This window comes from Populus euphratica, unplaced genomic scaffold, assembly GCF_000495115.2.
Source record: "Populus euphratica unplaced genomic scaffold, PopEup_1.0 scaffold41.1, whole genome shotgun sequence".
NCBI lineage: Eukaryota > Viridiplantae > Streptophyta > Magnoliopsida > Malpighiales > Salicaceae > Populus > Populus euphratica.
In genome coordinates, this window is record NW_011499868.1 from 1914666 (window position 1) to 1938819 (window position 24154).

At 34.4% G+C, this 24154-nt stretch overlaps 4 protein-coding genes across 5 annotated transcripts; 1 reads left to right on the forward strand and 3 right to left on the reverse strand.

Moving 5' to 3' along the window:
• Nucleotides 1-6198: 6198 nt before the first annotated feature.
• LOC105126686 (histone H3.3) lies at nucleotides 6199-7573 on the reverse strand. The gene is made up of 5 exons (XM_011027626.1): nucleotides 7465-7573; nucleotides 7283-7360; nucleotides 6825-6901; nucleotides 6632-6722; nucleotides 6199-6544 (listed from the first exon to the last, which is right to left on the reverse strand). Exons 2-5 carry the CDS (start codon nucleotides 7352-7354, stop codon nucleotides 6374-6376), a joined length of 411 nt encoding a protein of 136 aa, XP_011025928.1. The 5' UTR covers nucleotides 7355-7360; nucleotides 7465-7573; the 3' UTR covers nucleotides 6199-6373.
• Nucleotides 7574-8971: 1398 nt separating this feature from the next.
• Nucleotides 8972-9980, reverse strand: LOC105126687 (histone H1-like). The gene is made up of 2 exons (XM_011027627.1): nucleotides 9725-9980; nucleotides 8972-9533 (listed from the first exon to the last, which is right to left on the reverse strand). Exons 1-2 carry the CDS (start codon nucleotides 9896-9898, stop codon nucleotides 9168-9170), a joined length of 540 nt encoding a protein of 179 aa, XP_011025929.1. The 5' UTR covers nucleotides 9899-9980; the 3' UTR covers nucleotides 8972-9167.
• A 3433-nt stretch (nucleotides 9981-13413) lies between these two features.
• On the reverse strand, nucleotides 13414-18366 carry LOC105126688 (uncharacterized). Its single transcript, XM_011027628.1, has 11 exons — nucleotides 18066-18366; nucleotides 16978-17903; nucleotides 16820-16909; nucleotides 16279-16743; nucleotides 15775-15889; nucleotides 15545-15697; nucleotides 15164-15417; nucleotides 14926-15040; nucleotides 14773-14825; nucleotides 14611-14688; nucleotides 13414-14526 (listed from the first exon to the last, which is right to left on the reverse strand). Exons 1-10 carry the CDS (start codon nucleotides 18259-18261, stop codon nucleotides 14626-14628), a joined length of 2430 nt encoding a protein of 809 aa, XP_011025930.1. The 5' UTR covers nucleotides 18262-18366; the 3' UTR covers nucleotides 13414-14526; nucleotides 14611-14625.
• Nucleotides 18367-21215: 2849 nt separating this feature from the next.
• LOC105126689 (uncharacterized) lies at nucleotides 21216-23938 on the forward strand. Of its 2 annotated transcripts, none has more exons than XM_011027630.1 (6): nucleotides 21216-21490; nucleotides 21568-21651; nucleotides 21746-21833; nucleotides 22331-22419; nucleotides 23133-23244; nucleotides 23458-23938. In XM_011027630.1, the coding sequence occupies exons 1-6, from the start codon at nucleotides 21455-21457 to the stop codon at nucleotides 23490-23492; spliced, it is 444 nt and encodes a 147-aa protein (XP_011025932.1). In that variant the 5' UTR covers nucleotides 21216-21454; the 3' UTR covers nucleotides 23493-23938. The 2 variants fall into 2 exon arrangements, with proteins under 2 accessions (XP_011025932.1, XP_011025931.1); XM_011027629.1 differs by having other exon boundaries at nucleotides 21217-21490; nucleotides 23444-23938.
• Nucleotides 23939-24154: the final 216 nt, after the last annotated feature.

Below are 24154 nucleotides of genomic sequence, written 5' to 3' on the forward strand. Positions count from 1 at the left end.
TGTTGCTATTTTAGTTTTTTTTTTTTGTGTTTGATATTATGATATAATTATATTTTTTTAAAAATATATATTTTTAATTTTTTTGTATTCTTTCATATTCAATATTAATTTGAAAAATAAATTTTAAAAAATAAAAATATATTATTTTAATATATTTTGAAAGAAATATTTTTAAAAATAATTATATAATAAATAAATAAATAAATGTACTACTACCTTTTCTTCTGTATTATGTGTATGTTTGTGTCCAAAAATGATTCCTTGATTGGACAAACAGGTACGTTGCCTTTTCACACATTAGGTGGAGAAGATTCCCAGACAGTCCTGATTAACATTTTTATTTGGTCCACTTAATGTGCTAAGGTTGATGGTAATTTCTTGTCATATACTTTGTGTTTTTATTGTAGGGAATGATCGGATTTAATTTCAATTTTTATTTTTTATATAAAAATATTTTAAAATATATTTTAAAAAAATAATAATAAAAGTTTTTTTATCAATCTAGCTCAATTTAAGCTTTAATTTTATATTTTATCAATTTTACTCATTAAATCAACCTAAATTTTATAATTAAGGTTTGTTTGTGCATATTTGATTTTGATTTTTGTGTTATAACCAACATGGTTAAGAAAATGAAGAACACAACTTGTTAATTTGATTTACTTTTTGATGGTAATATATAAATGAATAATACAAACACTATCGTTGCATATATATTCAATTTGAAAAGATTAAGAATGTAAGAAAGAAATTCTTAAAAAAACACGAGTTTGTATATAAATAGTTTGGTTAAAATTTGATCAAAGAAAGATTTGATTTAAATACATGAAGATTGGTGTGAAATATCATACTACATGTATAAAAAGAAGAAGGAAACTATACAATAACAATAACTTAATCCAAATGGAAAACAACTAAGTTCCATAACATGTAATTATAGCTTGTTGGCTTGCAATATATATATTTATATAAACACCTCTAATTAATTAACATGTAGGCTTAATTATTTAGGTAATTAAATTTCTTGAGTACCACATATATCTTATATATTAGCTAGCTAGCCTTCTAGAAAGCAAAGTTTGAGAAGCTTTCAATGATTTCAAATCTACATGAGAATCACCAACTAATTAATGTGTGTAAAAGTCCTGAACTTAATTAGAGCAAATTGAAAAGAAGCAGTCCACAAGGAGGACCTGCTGGTGCATCAGTGTCAAATGATAAAAATGTACAGTCGAAGAAATAGCTCACTTTCAACATGGACGACGACTCCATCTCCTCCATGCTCAAATATTTTATGTCCTTCGCCAAATTCAATGGCCAAATCACATACATTTCAGTGATTGCACGTATCACCTTTATTGCCAAAACAATATTAATTTGGTTTTAACCATGCACCAATAGCAGAGTGTCATGTCACCAAGTATTTTGCCCTTGATTAATTAGGTATGATCACTGCACTTTAGTCTTCCTAATGATTCCTGTTGTATTCTGCGTTTTTCATTAAGTGGTGTGAGGTGATTGATAATCTAACAGCAAAATAGACCTTGCACCCAGAAATAATCACTGCTGTCGGCTTCAAAGTCATGGTGCCATTCCGCAGACAACTCCACAGGACCTGCAACTTGACTCAAGCTACCGATACTTGCTTCAATAAGGATAGTTGTTCTCATCATAGTTTTTAAACCCGACCCGGTGGCTGACCCGGTCCAAGTTCCGGGTTCCGGGTTTTGACCGGGTCGAACGGGTCGGTCGGGTCAATTTCTATTTAAAAAAAAATTCAAAACGACGTCGTTTTAATAAAAAATAAATAAAAGTCAACGGGTTACCACCGGGTTTTTGACCGGGTTTTGCCGGGTCGTCCGGGTTTCCGGGTCAACCCGCCGGGTCGGGCCGGGTCATAGCTTACCTTATTTTTTCATCAACCTACATGTCCTGAATGAGTTAATAATCTTGGTTTTAATAGAAATTTGTAAGGGAATAATTAAAAGAGAGGAATTAGCACTGTCTCAAATCTAAAATATGTCAAGAATCCAATTACTTTTTTGAAATTGCAAAGTTCAATGTTTGAATAGATTATCGAACCACCTCATGCTGCTTATAAGAAACTGAGTTTGTTCTTTTTCTTTATTTATTAAACTTTATGTTAAAGAAGTCCTTCAAAATATATATTATTAATCGTTAAATTCATGTATATGAATTTCAGTCAAGCGCTTTAGTGTTGCTGTAACGTGCAACATGAATAAAAACTAGGGTTTTCAAGTTTAAAAAACACAATTCTAAACAATGTTGCAAGCTCAAGGGAATAATTAAAAGAGAGGAATTAGCGCTGTCTCAAATCTAAAATATATCAAGAATTTAATTAGTTGTGATGCGCGCAAGCTGACCGGACACTCATATTAATTTAAAAAAAAGGAGAATCCAATTACTTTTTTGAAATTACAAAGTTAATGTTTGAATAGATTATCAAACCACCTCATGCTGCTTATAAGAAACTGAGTTTGTTCTTTTTCTTTATTTATTAAACTTTATGTTAAAGAAGTCCTTCAAAATATATATTATTAATCGTTAAATTCATGTATATGAATTTCAGTCAAGCGCTTTAGTGTTGCTGTAACGTGCAACATGAATAAAAACTAGGGTTTTCAAGTTTAAAAAACACAATTCTAAACAATGTTGCAAGCTTTTTTTTCATTGATCAGCGCTATTATATTAATATTGATTGAAGTGGGGCTAGGGCACGTTCAGTCCAGCTGCTTCGCCATAGAGGTTTGGGCCAATCACGTCCTACAAAATGAGTGCCAATGAAACATCGTTTGAATAATAAGCAGGACAAAAAGAATGATGATCCTTGTGGTTGTCACTACTCTTGATCGAGAAGAAATATGAAGAAGGAGAAACACATGCTGTCTGGTTTTTGGTCGGGGAGTGTAAGATACAAGCTTCTGGGCCAACGAAGAGCCTCCACGATAAGTGTTCTTGAAGCTTTTTAGAAGATGAGCAATTAGTATAATGGTTGACCAGAACAAGCTCCCTTTTTGTAGAACAATGATGGCACCCAACAAAACCACCATAATCCCATCTTTTTATCTGTTTTTTTTCATGCAAAGATAAGATAGAAATCCTGAAAAGGTGAGCAGAGAACGAAACAACCCTCCCTCCCCCGTGCCGTCCTCCACTTAAAAGAATTGCTGCAATTAAAATCTTGCACACGGTGGTTGAAAGCATTACTCCTATATACATATACATTCATGAAAAGTTATTAAACTCGGCTTTCTACTTGGTCCATCACCTAGCCAAGATTAAGGTCATGGATTGCGTTAAATAAAACAATACTGTTATTAAGCTCTGGTTTTGACCAGATTGCTTGCTTCATGACCCAATCAAGATTAAGATCATAGATTGGGTTAAATAAAACAATGTTGTTATTAAACTTGGATTTTAACTGAACTGTTTGGATCTAACCCAGTTAACTTCTATTTATATTTTTAACGTGATCCAAGCTAGATTTAACACAACATTGTTTATAGTCATGGCTAAAAATAAAGCATGAGAATTGAGAAGTTCTATTGAAGCTGTAAGCAGAGAGAAGATATAATTAGGAATTGAAAACAATGTTCAAAGAGAATGTGAAAGGGGGGCTAGCTAGGTCCAAGATGCTATGTTGACATGGCTCCAATCAATTGACCGGCATTTAATTTAGAGTGAGGCAGTTTCTAATTCTTTGTAAAGTTTGATCGGAACGACATGAGAACCTTCATTGTCATCATGAATTTATGATCCACACCCTACTTTTAAAAATAAAAGAATTGAAAAAAGATGGGTGGACTAAAGACCAAATCAAGCACATTAACTACGCATGATCTAATAATCCCACCCAAATCTAAAATTGGGTGTTATATCAATCTGCTTTTTTGAAGACTTGGCTTTTCTATCCTTTACTCCTGGTTATAGTCCTTCCTAACTATTTTGTGTCAAGCTTTTTTGGGCTTCTTGTCTCTTAAATTCATAGGCCTCTTTTCTCTTCATCTCCGCTACCTCATTCCTCCATCCACGCTTTGTGTGAGGAAGCAAGTTAGAATCCCAAATTACAAACGAATACCAATGTTAAAGCTCGTTATAAGCCCTTGCAAATTCCCGTCATGCAGGGCTTTACTTTTTGCGATGAGTTAGGCAATCTAGGCTTGGCCCCTTCACCTTCATGTAGATTTGTCCTTATGAGTCGGGCCTTATAGGCTTGGCCTTTCTGTGAACTTGGCCCTTCTATCTCTCCCAGGCTCTTCTAGATTTCTTGTCTCACTCCCCTTTTAAATTCAACACAAACCTTTGAGAAAACAAAATTGATACTCGTACACTTCACAGAGAGATAAAATGAAATTAACTCATATTTTGAAATGCTCATGGAGTAAATACCAATATTTAATCAATAAGTTCGAAGAGAGAGAGAGAGAGAGAGAGAGAAATATAAAGAGGAAGAGAAATGAGTTCATAAAAAAAATATATATATATATTTTTACCTCGACATAAAAATATTATTTTTATTTCTCTCCTCTGTGTTTTTCTCTCTTGTTGAATAAGTATTGATAACCAGTTTCTTAATACCATAAAATTTCTTGTAACGTTGGATGCATCAATTAAAAAATATAATTTTACGAGAAGACTCGCTCTTGAACCTAATAGGACACGAGAAATGACAACATTCCACTTGAATTATGCTAACAAAGAATATGATTAGCTTAACTTAACTCATGCTTTCTTTTCGGCGTGAAGGATTAGCTTAACTTAGCTCATGCTTTCTTTTCGGCGTGAAGCACAATCCTGCGTGTCGAGCATAAATAAAGTTGGGCAATTTGAGATTTTCATCATATTTTAAAATTTTGAGGGGGCCATGATAAAGAGATATCAACCCCTCTTTGATTTTGATCGCTATGAACAGCAAAGCTTATATGAGTTTGTTTTGGAATCTCAAAAAGAAACCGAGCCAGCCATTTCTCTAAAAATGCAGGTCCATCGTAGGCATACATGCCATTCTAGTTGACCAAAGCTCTTTTACACGTTGACGTCACATATGGGTAGCGCCACTTATAGAGCCCGTATTCTCTTGCGGCCCTTCTTCTGCGCCTTTAGAAATTACGATATCTGGGTTTGGGTTTATTGAGAGTTTTGAAACCCTGACTCGACGATAAGTTAACCTAGAATCTAATTAACTTGGAGCAGAATTAAACCGGATTGAAAAAAAACAATAGGAAAAGAAAAAGTTCAATATAACTTGGTTGATTGACCTGACAATCCGGCTGATCGAATAAGACCTTATTAAAAAATAATTGTAAACTCATTAACTTTTATTTTTTTATCAACACAACGGCATTTTGATTTTTTTAAAAAATAAAATTTAACTAACACAATGGCATTTTGATTTTTTAAAAAAATAAAATTTAACCTGGTTTTTAAACGGACCGGCCACCAAACCGAGTCTTAAAACTATGGTTTCATTCAAGGGTAGGCTGTAAGCTATAACAAAAACAACGTCAATGTGTTAATAAAACAAGACACGGAGCAATTTGAAGATCATGCAACACAATCCATTTACTGCTGAAACCCTATCAACTTCATTCTCAATTGGCACAGCCCCCCCTTCCAATCGAATTGTTCTTCATTACATGTCAAGATGGATTAGGTTGAATAAAGCTTGCAAGTACGGAATTGATTTTGGTTGCCCTTTCAATAATTCAAGCCAATGCCATGCATGGTAGAAACGATTAGGACCCGAAAAGACAGATTTCAAGTACATGATCTTGCCTGCAAATGCCATCCTAACCAGACCTCGGAAAGATCTCAGGGACACAGGTCATACTGTAAGGAAATTACACAACTTTTTGCAGTGATGTTTAACAAGATTTCACCCAACTATTCAATCTGAAACACAATTCCCATCATTGACATGCTAGCATCCCTGGCCAAACAAAGACACTAGAAAAGATATTTATTATTGGTATGGGCGAGTTTGTAGGAAAATAGCATTAGGATTTGTGCAGGACCTCCTTTTGGTATCAAACGAGCATAAAATCCATCAAGTTCCCAGCCAAAAAATTGTCCGTAAGGGAAGAAAAAGAAAAAAGAAAGGGTAGGAGACCAAGGCTCCAAGCAACACAAACAGGAACTCAAATTCAGAATTAAAACAAGGGTCAAGACCAGGGTTAGAAACATAATACCATAGCTTCATATTAAACATAAAGTGAAATCACACGAAATGCAAATGTTAAATTATTAGAATACAGCAGTTCATATTAGAATAACACAGTAGACCTGATAGTAGAAACACATTAATGACCCACCTAAGCAAACAAATAGAACCAAAATGAACAAACATCAACCTTTAGGCCCTTTCTCCACGAATTCTCCTGGCAAGTTGGATATCCTTAGGCATGATGGTGACCCTCTTGGCATGGATAGCACAAAGATTAGTATCCTCAAACAAACCAACAAGATAGGCCTCTGCAGCCTCCTGAAGCGCAAGAACAGCATGGCTTTGAAACCTCAAATCCGTCTAAAACAAAGAAAGAAAAATCAGAATGATCTTTAGAGAATTAAACATGAATAGGGAGAAACTGCAGTCATCATAGGGAATTATTACCTTGAAATCTTGTGCAATTTCACGGACAAGACGTTGGAAAGGTAACTTCCTGATCAAGAGTTCAGTACTTTTCTGGTACTTACGGATCTCACTGTTAAAAAGAAATGGATTTACAAGCATAAACCATCATAAGAAGAAACACAATAAAATCGTAACTAGGAAATAATGCTTAGAGAAGGAATGAAACCCTTACCGGAGAGCTACAGTTCCAGGACGGTAACGATGAGGCTTCTTGACACCGCCAGTGGTGGGAGCAGACTTTCTTGCAGCCTTCAAATTCAAAATAAAAGATAAAGAGTTAAAACTCATAGCAACATTACAAAAACAACTAGCCTCTCTAAGCAATTGATGTCAGGAGGCAGGTCACCGATTGGGTCCAATCAATGTCTACCACCATAGCTTTTGGAGAGGTAACAAAAACCATAAATCATAAAAATTCACACTACTAATTGAGAAACAATTCATTCTCATTGCACTACTTTTATAAATTGGAAATACAAATAACCACTATTGTAAACCTCGATTGACATTGTATATTCAAGCAAGGTTTCAGATATCATTAAATCCAACATATATTAATAAAATATCCTATAAATTGACTTTGTATATTTTCCCTTTATCTGTCTATATGAGAGAAGGACAAGGGCGTGCCTTGGTGGCGAGTTGTTTGCGAGGAGCTTTGCCACCGGTGGATTTGCGTGCGGTTTGCTTAGTACGAGCCATTTAGACCTGAAATTGGAAGCGAAGAGTATTTAGGCTTAAATCGAATTATTATAAACTGGGACTGAAGAGAAAATTCAAGGAATTAGGGTTAGGGTTAGGGTTTCGGTTACCTGTCGGGATGGAGGATGAGGAAGAGGAACAGAGGGGGGTCCTCAGTTTTATTATTTCGAATTTTTGAGCGTGAGGGAAATTTGGGGAGGTTTAGTTTTTATAGGGAGAAGTAATAAGTCTCTAAACGACGGCGTAGGAACAAATCATTGGCAAGGAGAATTACTCTCATGACCTTTACGATTTATTAGAAGTCTCGACTCCTCCTCTTTTTTCTTTGCATGCCACCAGCATTTCTCTCTTTTAAAAGTTAAAATTGTTTGTATTGTTTTCACCTATATGTGGAAGCATTTCAAAAGAATATTATTTTGAAAAATAATATTAAATTTATTTTTTAATATTTTTTATAATTTTAATTTATTAATGTTAAAAATTTAAAAAAATATAAAAATAATTTATAATGTATTTTACAGTAAAAAACACTATACACTATAATATTAAAAATAAAAAGATAAGAATGCACTATTATCCATAATTACAAATTTTAAATGATACCTTTTAATTTTAATCATGATTATTAAACTCAATCTAATAAGTAAATTTAGAATCTAACTTAGATTGGATTTCATAATAACGATTAAAATTTTAAATTAACTCATAATCTTGTCAATCCGATAAAAACTTAATGAAAATTCTATTAATTTTATTAAAAAATGATTAAAAATTTATGCATGCACAAAATAATTATCATCTCGCAACATGTCTTTGAATTCTAAAAGAATTATAATAGAAGTAAATCTACTGACTAGCTAAACCAAATCATAGGTGGATTTTGATAGGTTTACCAAATTATGTGACGTTTTCTTTTTGTAAACATTGGCCATGGCATTGCTTTAGCTTATAGATAGACAAGGGTAGATTTGAAATGGATGATTTAGATATCCACCAAACCAATTATAAGCGTCTTTGAACATGTAACCAATTTGGAATCTATTGGAGAATATACTCCAAATTCGGAATCACAGGGATAGCAAATTATTCTAAACCGAAACCACAGGAATCTAACTCAAAATATATATTTATATTATATAAATATATATATATATATAGAATATTTAATTTTTAATACACACACACACACTCTTTTACTTTAATATTAATATAATTAATATAATCTTTACTTTAATATTAATATAATTAATATAAATAATATATAACAAAGATATGTCTCATAAACTACGAGTCAAAAATATATGCTCCTTGCCATGAACTACAAGTCAAAAATCTCCTACATCAAAGATCTATCTAGCGTCCACTCGTGTTTAATATTTTGTTTATATAAAGAATTCGAGGCACATTTAAGCACCGAGATCAAAAAGCCACTAACATGGAGGAGCCTCCTCCCATGGCTAACCGCACACCTCGCCAGCGCAAAATCCAAGTCCCTCGTCAACATCCCGAAACGTCTCTAATTCTCGGCTGCCCAACTATGCACCAATTCGATTTTGCAAAACAAAATGAAATCGAGATTGCTAGGGAAAAATAAGAACCACTATCACAAATGATTCAGAAAAGATATAAGAACACGGCTGACTTCCATTAACCTCTGAGCTTGCAAAAGATTATATACAAAAGAGAAGAACACTCATGTCCAAAAAGTGGCAGAAAACAATCCACCGACATAAACTAGACGGCATAGTACATCACATATTCACATCGACCCAGCATCATACACCAGAAACTAGCTACTGCCAGGACTAAGTCTCTATTTCTTGGCCCTTTTGGCAGCAGGAGACTTGATAGACTTGGGCTGTTTAGGTTTAGCAGCTGCTGATTTCTTGGCTTTCTTAGCCCCAGCAACTTTCTTTGCAGAAGCCTCGGCTTTATTCACAGACCTAGTCTTTCTTGTAGTAGGTTTAACCTCTTTAGTCTTTTTGGCCTCTGGAAGCTTGTAAGATGCCCTGATCTTGATTAACTTTCCTCCTGTGGCAGAGTTTTTCAGCTGAAGACCTAAAATTTTCTTGAAATTTGCTGGGAGTACTGCTTTGTGCTTCTCTTCCATGTACTTTGCTATGGCATATGGACTCGACCCACTGTCATCATTCAAAGCCAATATAGCCTCCTTAATCATCTGCAATAATAATCCCAACTTAAATTAAACATCAGAACAAATATAAGTAACAGCGCATGCCTGTAAGAAATTAAAAAAACAGGAACACGAAGAAACCTAGAAATACCTAAAAATAAGGAGGATGAGCAGCAGGTTTTTGGTTAGCGCATGCTTTTAATAAAAACCAGGAACATGAAGAAACATTGAAATACCTGAAAATAAGGAGGATGAGCGGCAGGTTTTGGTTTAGGTTGTCTAGGCTTCTTTTCTCTGGGAGTCCTTGGCCTCTTTCCTTTAACGGGATTCTCCTCCACCTTAGGCTCCTCCGTAGCAGTTGGTTGCTCCACGACTGGAGCCTCAGTTTCAGCTTCTTCGGTGGCTGTCATGGTGATCAGGCAGAGTAGAAAACACACAACAAACAGATTGAAGAGAAGGAAATATAGAAGTTGCTGATATGATTCTCCTCTGTCATCCTTGAAAGACATTTATAGGAAGGGGACAAGAAAAGAGACTGGGTTTTGATTAGTCCATTTGGAGTCGAGGAGATTGGTGACGTGTACGAGGAGAGATCTAGAACGTACACGTGGAGATGAATCTAATGGCTGTTTATATTCCTTTTTATTAGGGAGTAAAATGGTAGGAGGATTTGGATTGTTGTGGATAGGAACAATGAGGGCACTTGGTTTTTGGTTTTCTTTACACGGATGATTAAAAAATGGTGTGTTTTTCGGTTGGATTCGGGATCAAAATTCTCCTGGCTTCTTAGGTTTCTTTCTGTGAAAATTTCATGAGATTGAAGCCTGGAAAGTGCTGATCAAAGTGTTGTTTGGATCGAGTAAAATGGCTGGCGTTTTGGTTATTGATTTTAAGCTATTGAAGAAACAGCAATATTTCTTTCCTTCTTTTGGTTCATAATTAAGACATGAGATCCTATTAAGCAGGCCATGTAGGTTTAATTGGCCATGTAGGTGGTTTTTAATATCATGCTGCGGCTATGATCACTTTCTTAAAAAACATCAAGCTATTACTAAAATGATTTTCATTAAAAAAAATTAAAACGACATCAAAATATAATTTAATTTAAAAAATTCAATACACATAAAGGAAAAGAAATAAATTAATTATCAGAGAAAGAAGGAAAAGACTAATTAATTATCAGAAAAGGAAAACACCACTGATTTAATTACACATAAAGGAAAGATAACTGATTACAAGACTTCCATAAAAACAAAACAATATTACTCCGCTCGCCGCGCCGTCGCCTTCCCATGCCGGCCATTTCAAGCAACAAGCACATATTCTCGTAGAGCTGGCGGGTGAACATATTTAAATTTCCTTTTCTTTGACGGGGATAATGACCAGCCTCGAATTCCTTATCTAGGATGAAAATTAAAAGGAAAACTATTTTGTTCAACACGAAGGTCAAATTAATAGCATCCATCATTTAATAATATAAGAATTTTTACAGATTAATCAGGAACCTCATCTTTATAGGACAAAAGGGTGAGCTTCAATTCTGAAACCCCATCCTTCTCCATGCTTTGAGGTCTGGCATGCAAGACAGACTCACCTATAAATGACGGATTTCGGCAAATAGAGGCGAGGGGATTAGATATCCAAATCAATATCTGTTATTGTATCTGGTCAAATTAAATTCAGTGTTACAACGGATAGAAAAAGGCTGGGGTGGTAATGTGGTGATTTTCAAGTCATTGATAGGAGCAGACAACCAATTAGTATCTCTAAGCTTTTGACCACAACACTGGCCCTAGCTTGAAAGGACACAGACTCTGCATCATATGACCAAAACAAGTTAGGATCATACCAATTAATAACAGATCACACATCAAATCACAAAATTTCATAACCCAACCTAAGATGGTTGCTGTTTCGATAGTTGATCTACACGGGCATCAATCCACGATGATTCAAACAATCAAGAGTCTTGTTCGGTTCGTTCACGTGGAAACCAGTATGACAAAACCCTGTGTCTTACAATAACCCAGGAACCAACAAGAACACACAAATTTCCCAGCTAAGATGAGTTAAACACATCCTCTGACCTGGGGCACACGGCCCAACACTTGAAGTGTAGCAAAAACTCCACTTACCTGGGGCACACGCCAACTCTTGAAGCTGGGGGTGGGGAACCCAGTCTCTTACCTTTTTGGAGCACAATGATGCAACAGTGACCGGAAGAGATACAAAGCATCCAATTTAAAGATACATTATGAGAAACAGATTCTATCAACTAATAGAAAAACATATTAAGAATGTATCAGTAGTTTCGCTCAAATTAATGTTCACTGCAGTGATAAAATCAAGATCCTCAACTCAAATATACATAAATGAGAGAAAAAAAATTGATTATCTAGAAATGGAAGGAGAGAACTCAGGAAATATGAGGGAGGAGAAAGGAGCAGCTGGGACAAACAAAAAGGCACACAACCCTGAGGATACATAAATTCAGCAACAAAACTCCGACGCCCTAGTGTACCCAAAAACCACTTTGAAAAGCACCTACGCAGTATTCTAAAATGCTCCCTAGTCCCTAAATTATAACAAAGGGTTCATAGATTATTATTATTAACATCACATAGAAAACCTTTACTGCTCCTAGAACAGAATGCCAGAATCAATTAAAGGTTATAAATTGTCATGAGGTCAAAACAATCTCCAAGGTACAAGGCAGATTTAAAAGCCATATCACGATGTCAAAACAATCTCCAAGGTACATTACATATCTAAAGAATTATTCAAAAATATACATTACATATCTAAAGAATTATTCAAAAATACACATACTAGATAAGAGATTCCTACCACTAATATGGTGGATGCTTATCACTACATTTGACAAACACCTCAAATCTCATGTATAGAAACCTGATTGACAACTCATGGTTCAACAGATTAATTAGGCCCTAACTGCATTCATCATTATGAGCTACAAGTCCCCTGCATTATGATTGATTGCAATGTATCGACTAGAAGTATTGTTGACCAACAAGAAAACATCATGCACCGAGAAGAAGAATTAAATATGCAAAATTTAACCAGTCATTAACATACCTACACAACTAAAATAAAAAGCTACTGCCATTGTTCGGTAGAACTACTGTGTCCACTGCAGGTAGAGTTTCTAGAAATGGATTCATTTTATAGCATGGAGCACCTAATCTTCTTGCATAGAAATCCAAAATCCTAACCACCATGCAACCATCAAGTATTTATTTATCATACAAAAGAATGATTTACAGATCCCCCCGACAAGAACAATTTGAGGCAAAAAAGGAAAATATCATTGAGGAAATACTTATTATTTTTGTTTCAAGTAAAGGAAATTACAAGGTAAACACAAATTATAACATGGTTTTCTACAACAAATCAATTGATAACAAACCTAAATCAACACTGCAACCCCACTGAAATCTAGGCGATCTGTATGATTCAAAATATTATGCCCCGCAATTTTGACAAAAAAGTAGCTAAAAGGTATCTAGGCAAGCTGTATGATTCAAAATATTATGCCCCACAATTTTGACAAAAAAATAGGTAAAAGGTAGTATACTCTCAACACATGCAATCAACCTCATCACTATCACAATGCCCCAACAGGAGATACGAGACTTGATCATTGTTTCAAGTCAGCACACCACGTTGCAATTGATATCTACCACCTTCCAAGTACATGAAGGAGCATAAACAAACATCAAATATTCAGATTATCAGGGATATAAATCAACTGTAGCATAGACTAAAATGCAATTGAGTACTATATAAGAACCTTTAAAACCACAATTTTTAGGATTCTATGCCATGTATCCTTATGATACAGTGAACTGTAGGCCATTACCACCATCGAAAACTGCTTGAAAGCTTTGAAAAGCAATTCAACTACTGAAGTTTAAAAGGCATACATATATTTCCTTGCAGGCACACCAATGCCATTTCTCCATCAATCCAATGCTAGTACAAAGTAAAAATCAGAATAAGAGACAGTTTTTACCTAAGAATCAATTCACCTTGAAATACAGATCTGTCTCTCTCACCACAAAATCTGTCAGTTCCAATCTCAACCCAAACCAAATGATTCTGTTATGTAAAGATACCATAAAGATCACTCTCAAAATACATAAAAAGCTAATGCTACTGAAAAATCAAAATATGTTATGGACCAAGCCAATTGCTAGTTCTCCTCATAAGAAATAATTAAATGAAAGGTGTTCAAAATCTCAATTTCACTTGGGGGCAATGCACCATTAAATAAAATGCAATTCCCAACAGTTGTGCTTCAGCAATAGGTGCATAAATTTTGAACGACCAGCCAAAATATCCAGGTGAACCAGTCATATGCATACTAAAGTAACCATTAATTTTAATAGAGTGAAAATCCATTCCAATTCAAAATAAACTCACACGAGACGGTGCATTTCAGATTTATAATTCCCATGTGGGCATAGAAGGTCTAAACCTTCCGTTTCTCTTGCAAAATTTTTAAGGAATCTCCACGAAGCCAGAACCAGTATGCTCAGTATTAACTTCACCTCCATGACTATAAGAAAAACTGACTTTAAACTTTGCACTTCCATAAACCATTGTCACCAATCTGTTATGTTTTGGCTTCCATCAACATCAATATTCAATCCATGATTCAGGAACATAAACACATAACCAAAAACTTTACTTTAGAATAATCCATAATGCAATCCATGATGTAAATCCTCAAGTAGTTCATACCTAGATCAAAGGGGAAAATGCCTATTCCAATCTCCAAAATATAGAGAGAATTCACTTGCTTAATCTATGTCCTTTGAAGACATACCCTAAACTAGACACAAACTCTCTGGACACTGCACCCAAAATTTCATAGGGAGAGAATATTGGAGTAAGGGAATCATGAGGAAAAATACAAGACATCAAAAAGATAAATGAAAGGCAGCTTCAACTACTTTCAGAACAGCAAGCCATTTGCCTATCACCAATGATTAGCATCCTGCTTTTCCAAGCCCACCTAGACACAATTGAAGTTAAAATCTTTAACTTCAAGAATCACATCCAATAGAGGAGTTAAAGCCACAAGGCAAATTGCAATTACCAGATTTGCTTGTGCCTAATAGTGGTAACCACCTCCATATGAGTGGTCCCTCCCATAGTAAGGTGGATATGGATCGTACTGCAACACAAACGGAAAACAAATACAATGAAACTGTTAGTAATTAAAATTTGACTCGGGATAAGCTATGGATTAATTGCTCACATCAGAACCACGATATTCATGAAAGTAGGGATCACTGCCTGCTCCATAGGTATCTGAAACATAAGCCATGAGGATGATAATATCAAAAACAATAAAACAAATAAAATAAACATGTCACAAAATGAAAATATCTGGGGACATCATAATCCATACCGCGATAATGTATCCCACGAAATGAAGCTGCCGGATCAGCATAATCTACTCGGGGATCAGCGAAATCTAACCGGGGTCGGAGCCTACTGGGTTCCATGTAATCAGGATCTTGATCCTAAAAGCATAGGAAAACTTCAAACTCTAAAGAATATAAAGGATGCACAAACAACAACAGAAGCTTAAAATTTAAAACAACCAACCAAATTCCAACTTTTAGGCCACAAAAAGAAATCCTTACAGTCATGTAAAATGATCGTTTCATCCCATGTGAACCATCATCATAAAAATAGGGGTCATCAAAGTGCCTTCCATTGAAACGTCTGTCAAAGGATTCTTCAGGAGAAAATGGTTGCCTCCTTGAAGAAACATAGCCCCTATGTCCTCGCTCAGGGATCTCGTGCCAAGCTCGATTGATATTAGATCTTGATGGCCCAGCAGCCATACCTCTAGTAGCTGTTTGATAACCTCCTCTGAAAGAACCCCTTCTTCCTCCTACTCAATACATTAATGTGAGTTAGATTTTTAATTGTGGCTGCGTGAAAGATCTGCATCTATTGGTAAGGAAGGGAGTGCTTGTGTGTATGTGAGCTCACTCAAAAAGAAAGAGGCCACTGAATACCTTGCCTCCCAGGAAGCATGTCATATCGATCATTATAGTCATACTCACGGGGACCCATTCTACTAGTTTGACCACGTTCTCGTTGATAGAAACCCCTACCACGTTGAAAATTCACCCAGTTTGAATGATGCCCGCCCCGCCCAAAACCCTTTCCTGTAACACAATTGCCTAAATCAAATGGAGACAAATGCATGCTAAGAAATATTCAAATCCTCAGGATCAAAGGTTACCAGATCTTAAATAATTTCCACTTCCAGAATGACCAATTCGAAAGCCACCACACATTCCACCTTTCACAGCCTGAGTTTTTGGCAATGGATTTGACAGCCTCGCTTTAACTCTCATCTGCCAGCACATGACAATATCATGATCTCAGTTCATACATCATCTCTTACCAAATTAGATACAAAAACGGTAAAACTTTATTGTACACCACGCAACTAAATGCATGCATTTCACAGGCATCAATCTGGAATGATCAAAGTCTACCAGGAAAGGATATGAAAATAAAACTAAAACTGATGAAAGTAGCAAATTGAAAAGAAGAAGATCTAGGTTACTCTAAACACATTTCCTCCACAACTCAATCCTTATTTTTGTTTCAAGTAGGAAAATGCCAAAATAATTTAATGAAACCTAGAAATAGCTTTCTAGATAAAGTAATTTTGTTACAAACACAAAAAAATAAGGAAAAGGAATGGGAAAAGAAACAACTACAAAGTAACATATATTACCTTTGTGTTACCATTTCCAAATTCTCTATTATTTATTCCTTCAATACAAGCGACTGCAGCTTCATGCGTAGAGAAGTCGACGAATCCAAAATCCTTTCTCTTGGCGGTTGACATATTCCGTGCCAGGACAATTCGTACAATCTCCCCATAACCTTTCACACAATCCCTAACATGGTCTTCATCCCAGTGAGGAGGAAGGCCATCAAGAAATATAGTCTTCACCTGAGCCATAATTTCAGGGTCAGGCTCACGTATAGGTTCAGAAAATGCCACTTTGGCAGTTCTCTCTGGATGACCAAATACAACATCAGGCTTCTGAAGCCTCTTGTATGCAAGCATTGCATCAGCATGACAAGCAAACTCAAGAAATGCAAAACCACGACTTCTCCCTTCATGTTGAGCATCTGGTACAACAGTGATGTTCTCAACACCTTCAACGCCATAATCCTTCAACTTTTGTCTTATCTGCCAACCCACATTATATTATAAATCATTGAAAAAATCTAAAAACAATCAGGAAATACAATTATTAGATGCTCACAGCTTCCTTTGTCCATGTGTTGCATATATTTCCCAAGAACAATGTATCATTGTCCTCACTTGGTGCTGTCCCACATCGCTTTCCACGAATCTGTGAACAGTTGAGGAGTTAATATGATACTAATAAAACGTAAGCCAAAACTATGGAGTGATACATACCACAGGGTTTTTCATTTCAGACAAAGCGCGTTTCACATGCCCCTTGTTTGCATATTTCACAAATGCATATCCCTTATTCCTATTTGTTGAAAGATTTTTGTGTAATCGAACTTCAACTACTTCACCAATCTTCTCAAAAACCTTTCTCAAATCCTCCTCTGTAGCATCCCTATCCAATCCACCAACAAATATCTCATATTCTTTCTTAATCTTACGCTCCTTTGCAACAGCTGTTAGTTCTCTGTGTTCCTCTTCCATTGCATCAGCTTCTTCAACAGGCTCATCTGGATCTTCAAAGTCATCCTCAACAGGATCTTCAAAGTCCACTCTATCTCCATACTCCTCATAACCGTCATCACCACCATACTCATCTTGCTCGTGTTGAGTCTCTTCTCTTCGAACCTGTTCCTCCATACTTCCTTCCATCTTAACAGCCTCATTTCTGGCCTCCACTTCATCGCCCACGTCTTTCTTCTCACCCTCGTTAACCCCCTTTCCCACTCTGTTAGGTTCTTCATTCTTAGATACCTCCGCAACCTCATCAGCAGGTATATCCACCACAGTTCGTTCCCTTTTAACAGACTCCCCAACCCTAACATTAACCGCTTCAACCTCCTTCCTAGAATCGACTACAGGTTCTTCCACACTTTCCTCCTTAGATTCTTCCACTCCCATTGCAACTCCTTCCTTCTTTATAGATTCTCCAACATTATCAACAGCAAGTTCCTCCTCCTTTTCCCTTTCTTCAACATTAGACTTCGCAGCAACCACAGTTGTCGAGGTTTGCTCCAAAAGAGCTTTTGCATTAGCAGGGGTTTTCTTCACTACCTTGATCACTCTCCTCACAACCTTCTTCTTAATCGGAAGAGGTTTTGTAGTTTCCAGTGTCACCATACTCACATCCGTTTCTATATTTTTTCCATCAACTAGTATTAAAGAAAATAGCAAACATCAATAAAAACCTAAAAATCACATCACAGGACAAGAAACTTTAAAAAAACCTAATTAAGAATATTAAACTAGTTGAATAAAAATAACACTACAATTAATTATTTATTTGCATGAAAGAATGGAATAGTTATCGTTACCTGATGATTGTTCAAGTTTCGAAGCAGAACCGGCAATTGGCGACGGTGTCATGTCGTTATTTTGTGTCTGCTTGGCGTTGGGTGGAGTTTTTGGAACCGGTGATTCCTCGTTGGCAGAATCAGTAGCGGCTTTGACAGCGGCAGGTTTCCTTCCCACCGGCGTCTTTTTAATTGCGGCTGGTTTTGTAGTTTTCATGTTGACACACCCTGTGAGAGGGAGAGAATATCGGCTTTGAATTTATTAATATTAAGATTGGTTAATTTTCTTCATTTGATTGATTTTACAATTTTCTTAAGAATAAAAATTACGGGCTTGCGGAATTATGTTTAGACAGGAAGATAGATCACTTACAAAACCCGGCCCGGCCTTGACGTTCAGTTTGGCAGCGGTACTATATTTAAAATCAAGTTAGGTTATAGTAAAAAAAAATTTTCCTACGCGGGGTTGTCTTTTAAGCTTTTTTTTTTTTTCCTACGCGGGGTTGTCTTTTAAGCTTATTGTGTCTTTGTTTTTATTGTCCAGAAAGGTTTTTTAAAAAATATTATTTTAATTAATTTTTTTACTTTAAATCATTTTAATATGTTAACATTAAAAAATAAAAAATATTTTTTAATAAAAAATATGTTAAAAATAACAATTACTATAATATGAAACACTATTTTAGTTATGAAAAAGATAAAAATGAAGAATAATGGCCTGGATTTGTGGTGGGTCTGTGCTATTTTAATCCTTGCAATATGCTAAATGCTAGCCTTTGTACATTATACATGATTGACTATAAGACAGATGATTAAAGAGAAAATTACTGTTGAAATGGATGGAAATTTTTGTAGTTGGTGTAAAAAAAATTCATTTTAATTCTTATACTTTTTCAATGATGTCTTTTTAAGTCCTGAAATTATTGAGATTTAACTTTGGTGAAAGCTTTATTTTTATTTTTATTTTTTAATCCTTAATAAAATAAAAAAGAAAGGAGGGTTGGTTGGATTTCTTGTTAAAATTCATATTATTATCGACTTTGATCATAAAAAAAGTTGATCGTGGTATCTATGTGTTCCACAATAAAAATTTAATTTAAGTATTATTTTACCTTAAAATTTATTAAAAAAAAAAGATATGACCTTTTGGATATTTTAAGTTTTGACTTAAGTTCTTGTTTTCAAAAAATTATTTTGCTTTGTTTCGGGGAATTGAAGGGTTTATATGCCTATCTAAGTTATTTTGTAAGTATTTTAAAATAAAAAAATAAAAATAATAATAAATTTTAAAGATTGAAAACCTCTGACCTTAATTTTCTAACTATCCTAGAGATATAAACAACGAGTCATTTATGTTATGTATATATATATATAGTTAGTTAGTTAGTTAGGCAAATAAAAAAGATTTAAATGGAAGATGAATGGATCTGTCCTTGCAAACCCGGATTTATATGCTTTCAGGCCCAAATATCTGTCATTGCATAAGATCCAAGAATTGGTTCACTGGGCCTACACTTTTGAGTTTCTTTTTGAAATGTTTTTCTTTATTTTTTAAAAAAATTTATTTTAAAGAAATTAAAGCCCAAATAATTTTTTAAAAAAAGAAATTATACATCAATAATTTTTTAACGGATTATGGTGGGATAAAAGAATTTTTTTCTCAGTTGTTTTTTAAAAATCATAATTGTTTTAATGAAATTATTGTAATTTCATAATTCAAGTTATGTATATACAAGTTAGTCTATGTTAGTTTGAATTTTTTTTGTTGTTTTTTAAAAATTTTGTACTTGAATAATGGGTTGATTGGTAACTGGTCTTTGTATTTTTTTTTTATTTTTTTAATAGAAATATCTTGTTTTCATTACTCGAATTGTGAATTTGACCATTTTTCTTAAATTTACTTGAGTTGTGTTTTTGGGTTTTTTAAAAAAAAATTGAATATTTTTTAGTTTTTATCCTTCAATATTTAATTAAATAAAATTCATCTTTCTAATTTTATTTGATTTATGTTATATGAAATCATTATAATTTTAATCTTGTAAATCAAGTTGTAAGTCGATGCAGTATGTCATTATTTTTTTTTTTTTTTTAAATGTCATATGGTATGTAGCTATTTTAATATTTTAAAAGTATATTGTCCAATATCCACAGCATCTTTATATTTTTACTATTAGAGAAAAAAATAAACTATAACATAGTGTGGGCTAGAGAGCTAGCTCTCACCTCATTAATAATTGATTTTATCATTTAAAATTGAATATTATAGAGTGAAATGAAGAAAATTACCATGCATGGGCATATACTTACATACCCATTTTGATATGTATATACACTAGCTTAGCCCGTGTATCAAACTAAAAAAAAATTAAAAGCAATAAAAAAGATATTCATAAAAAATTATATAGTATTTTTATTAAATTTTTTTAAATAAATCAACCTTATAATATGACTCCTTACCTATATTAGGTTTTAAATTAGATATTATTAGAGTTGCTTCGACCGTAACTTAATTGACATGATTAGTTTAAAAGTGCATTCAGGATGAAAAAAAAAAAAAATTATGAAATTGATATGAATATTATTTTACTATTGCTTGGAACAAGTTTAAAATTAAATTTTCCAAGAGTTGTTGTGACATGATTCAATCAACTTAACCAATTTAAAAATAACCTAACCGACTGATAAAAAAATTTACAAATAAAATTAAAAAAATAAAAATAATATTGATAAAAAGGAATTTCTTATTTTGATTCTTTACTTAATTTAAGTTTAAAATTAAATAATATAGGAGTTGTATAGACTTTGTTATGACTCGATTAATTTAATTTATCTAAAGATAATTTGTATAATTATTAAAATAAATATAAAAATAAAATTAAAAAACAAATAAGGAGGAAGTGGGAAAAACTGAGAGGCTAATTTTTTTAAAAAAAACTAGCCAAGCTGGGTAACGATTCCAAGTATGAAAGTAATATTGGTGCTTGATATTATTTTTATTTAAGTGTTCGGGGTATATATAAATTAATTTGCGCGCACTGTAAACCCATTTATTTATTAAATCCAGCTAGGACTTAAAAATTTTATACTAATTTTATTTTTCATAATTTCACTTGAGATTAAAATTATAATAATCAATAAAAACAAATACCTAAATCATTAAACCAACCCCTTTAATTTTATGATATTTTAATATCTAAACAACCTTAATATTGAAACCTATCGTACCTGAGAGATCGAAAAGCCACAAAACTAAAATCCGTCGAATCAACCCACTACGACAACTAGGAGTCCCAGACTGACGAGTACCGGCCCCTTCTGCGATTCCCCGGCGGTGTCGAACCTTTAGTTCTCGGTGGAGATTGAAATACACGCGCAAACGTTCTTCTGAAGAAGAGAATTGAAGAAGTAACATGGGTGCCTCAGAATCTAGTCTTTCAAGTTCACAGGTAATTCTTCTAATTTCAGTTATCGTTTACAATAAATTTGTCACTGTTGAATAATTTGCTTGTTGTATGGTGTAAAGAAAATGACAGACGAAATCACTACTGTCACTGAGAGATCAGAAGCTTTGGATCCCATTTTGGAGAAGCTCAAATCCCTCAAAATTGTAAGCTTTTTATTATCCTTTAAATAATCCCAATTTGGAGACATACACTATCTTTTTGTTCAAAAAAATTAGTTTTTTTTTTTTTTTACTTCAGACAAGGCCAATATTAACTTCAACTCCAAAGGAAGAGGGTAGCTTGAATGACATTTTGGTGAGGAAGGCATCGTCTTCTTCAGCTCTTGGTGAGTCTCGGACTTGCTTTATCTCTCCATTTCCTTCTTGCATTAGACTTTCTGCATTGAAGCCTTGAATAGAAGTTAGAATGTTAGATAAACGTAAATTAATCCGCTCTCTTTACTCAGTGAGTGAAGAATGATTTGAACAAAGATATCTACTGATGAAACAGAAAAGTAACTAGCTTTCGAATGTGTGTGAGTGTTCTTAACTTCAAACACTCGAGGGTTTGTTACATTATCCATGTTCCAGATAGAGAAAAGAAAAGAATCGCAGGTTTGGTGCTTTTTTTCTCTCCTAAACGTTTTGTTTAGAATGAAATTAATGCGATGCCAGGCTGAATGGTAGCTGTTCGATGTGGTTTTTAATGTGATGTATATTGTTCAGGGGTGTAATTTTGCAATGTTACTTGTTGTGTCTTTCCCATCCCTTTTAAATTTGTTTGAGAAAGGCTAATCTTTTCAATTGGTATATGCATGGGTGTTGTTTATAATGGTCAATGCAGCAACTGTAAATCCAAATGTGTTATTGGAGCTCTTCTCAATATATCGTGATTGGCAAGAGGGGATGGTTCAGCAGATAAGCACGAAACAGGTTTGTCTGTCATCAAGAACTACTATGAATAGAAGACCAGTTTATAAAATGAAGTTAAATTGTAAAGGCGTGGGATGGATCATATGATCTTGTGGTCGCGGGTTCTCAGTGGATTCTATGTTGATTTTCAGTTTTTTATCTGATGCAGTTTTTGATATAAGTTAAGATCCAGGTTGAATTTTATTACTAGGATGTATTCTTCCCTCATGGACATGGTCCATGGATGATGATAAATTTCATATTGGATCTGTAAAAAACTTGTTTAAAGGCTAGGACCACATTTAACTGAATTTTCTACGTAGTGGTTGCAACTCTTCAATGCTTATGTTTAGGTTTTGGTGAGGCATCAGTGGAAAGTAGCCAGCTATATATGATAGAAACATGAAATGTCCAATCTGCTGTTAAAGAAACCAGACGATCTGGTTTTACTTCATATACACGCAATTCTGGATGACCTTATTCTTTAATAGATCAGGTTCAAAGAGTGTAAACAAGGTTCTATGTCAAAAAAGACATAACTGATGAACCATGTGAACTGTTACTCTTTTTTTGCCCATGAATATGTGGAACCACTGATTCTTAACTGGATTGTCTGAACTAGAGCGCAACAACAGCCACAGTATGTTGATGTTTCAAATCCTTTTAGGGGGGTGCTTTCACCTGGAAAACTTCTTTCTCTTTTACGAACATTGATTCGGTGAAAACTATTGCAGGAGGAGATAGAAAATAAGATAGAAGTGGCAGATGCTTTGGCAATTAAACTTCTTCAAAGGCTTAACTACTCTGTGTCAGCAATGAAGACTTCTTCACAGCATCTATCAGAAGGTAATAACAACATACCGAATGGGAATGGATTACTGACGGATTATGGAACCAGATGCATAAATTATTAGAGAATTGATTGTCTCTCAGTAGTGTTTGCCTTTCGGCTCACTACAGTTTGATGAGCCACTAGTACTGATCTCAGTTTCTTATTCTAACTGCATCTTTGATCAACTTTATTTACTTGGGACAACACATGCAGTTCATTCTCTGCAGGTGGAGATTGGGGAGCTGAAAGGGAGGTTGACTGAGGTTATGAGTAATTGTGATGCGTTGTGCAAGAGAATTGCTGCAGAGGGGCCAGAATCTCTTCGTTCATCTGTTAAGCCATTTGCAACTGCCGCAGTTGACCCAGAGATCAGATCGAGCTCATCATCTGTCCTAAAATCCAATCCACCTGCAAATGAAGCCAAGTCAGACTAAGTGTTTTACGTTCTCCTTTCACCTTGTTTATTTTTCCCTTTTATTTAGTCATTTGTTTAACCCACAATCTCCCTTGAGATCGAAATTTGCCCCCATTGCTAACAAGCAACGTAGTAGAAAAGGACAGGCAACAAGTTGTGATTCTTTTTTAAGCCATCCTATCAAGATAGATTCCCCGTCAAGTTACTGAAAGTATTGACCTGCTGAAGTAGACAATTTGTTGTAATTGTTGTAAAACGTGAAGATTGTACCGCACCGACATGAGTTCAGATCTGATAAAAACGGGATAGCCGGTGTTTTTTAAAATAGTTTTTATTTAAAAATATATCAAAATAATTTTTTTATATCAGCAAACTTATGAAACACACTAAAAAACCAAAAAATTATGGAAGTGATGTCTTAATTTTTTTAACAATAGAGGACAGGCAACAAGTGAGCTCACAAGGGCCGCAACCCCACATCTACCATTCTTTCTTCTCAGCATTTAATT

What these genes read in the sequence shown, in the direction of transcription:
- LOC105126686 (XM_011027626.1), bottom strand. Translation starts at nt 7,354, where the DNA reads ATGGCTCGTACTAAGCAAACCGCACGCAAATCCACCGGTGGCAAAGCT. An exon ending in GCAAACAACTCGCCACCAAG is followed by an intron (nt 6,902 to 7,282) that starts GCACGCCCTTGT and finishes TTGAATTTGAAG; the next exon opens with GCTGCAAGAAAGTCTGCTCC. An exon ending in AAATTGCACAAGATTTCAAG is followed by an intron (nt 6,545 to 6,631) that starts GTAATAATTCCC and finishes TCTTTGTTTTAG; the next exon opens with ACGGATTTGAGGTTTCAAAG.
- LOC105126687 (XM_011027627.1), bottom strand. Translation starts at nt 9,898, where the DNA reads ATGACAGCCACCGAAGAAGCTGAAACTGAGGCTCCAGTCGTGGAGCAA. An exon ending in CTCATCCTCCTTATTTTCAG is followed by an intron (nt 9,534 to 9,724) that starts GTATTTCAATGT and finishes TTATTATTGCAG; the next exon opens with ATGATTAAGGAGGCTATATT.
- LOC105126688 (XM_011027628.1), bottom strand. Translation starts at nt 18,261, where the DNA reads ATGAAAACTACAAAACCAGCCGCAATTAAAAAGACGCCGGTGGGAAGG. An exon ending in TGGAAATTATTTAAGATCTG is followed by an intron (nt 15,698 to 15,774) that starts GTAACCTTTGAT and finishes ATTGTGTTACAG; the next exon opens with GAAAGGGTTTTGGGCGGGGC. An exon ending in CATGCTTCCTGGGAGGCAAG is followed by an intron (nt 15,418 to 15,544) that starts GTATTCAGTGGC and finishes TGTATTGAGTAG; the next exon opens with GAGGAAGAAGGGGTTCTTTC.
- LOC105126689 (XM_011027629.1), top strand. Translation starts at nt 21,455, where the DNA reads ATGGGTGCCTCAGAATCTAGTCTTTCAAGTTCACAG. An exon ending in CTAGTCTTTCAAGTTCACAG is followed by an intron (nt 21,491 to 21,567) that starts GTAATTCTTCTA and finishes TATGGTGTAAAG; the next exon opens with AAAATGACAGACGAAATCAC. An exon ending in TTCACAGCATCTATCAGAAG is followed by an intron (nt 23,245 to 23,443) that starts GTAATAACAACA and finishes CAACACATGCAG; the next exon opens with TTCATTCTCTGCAGGTGGAG.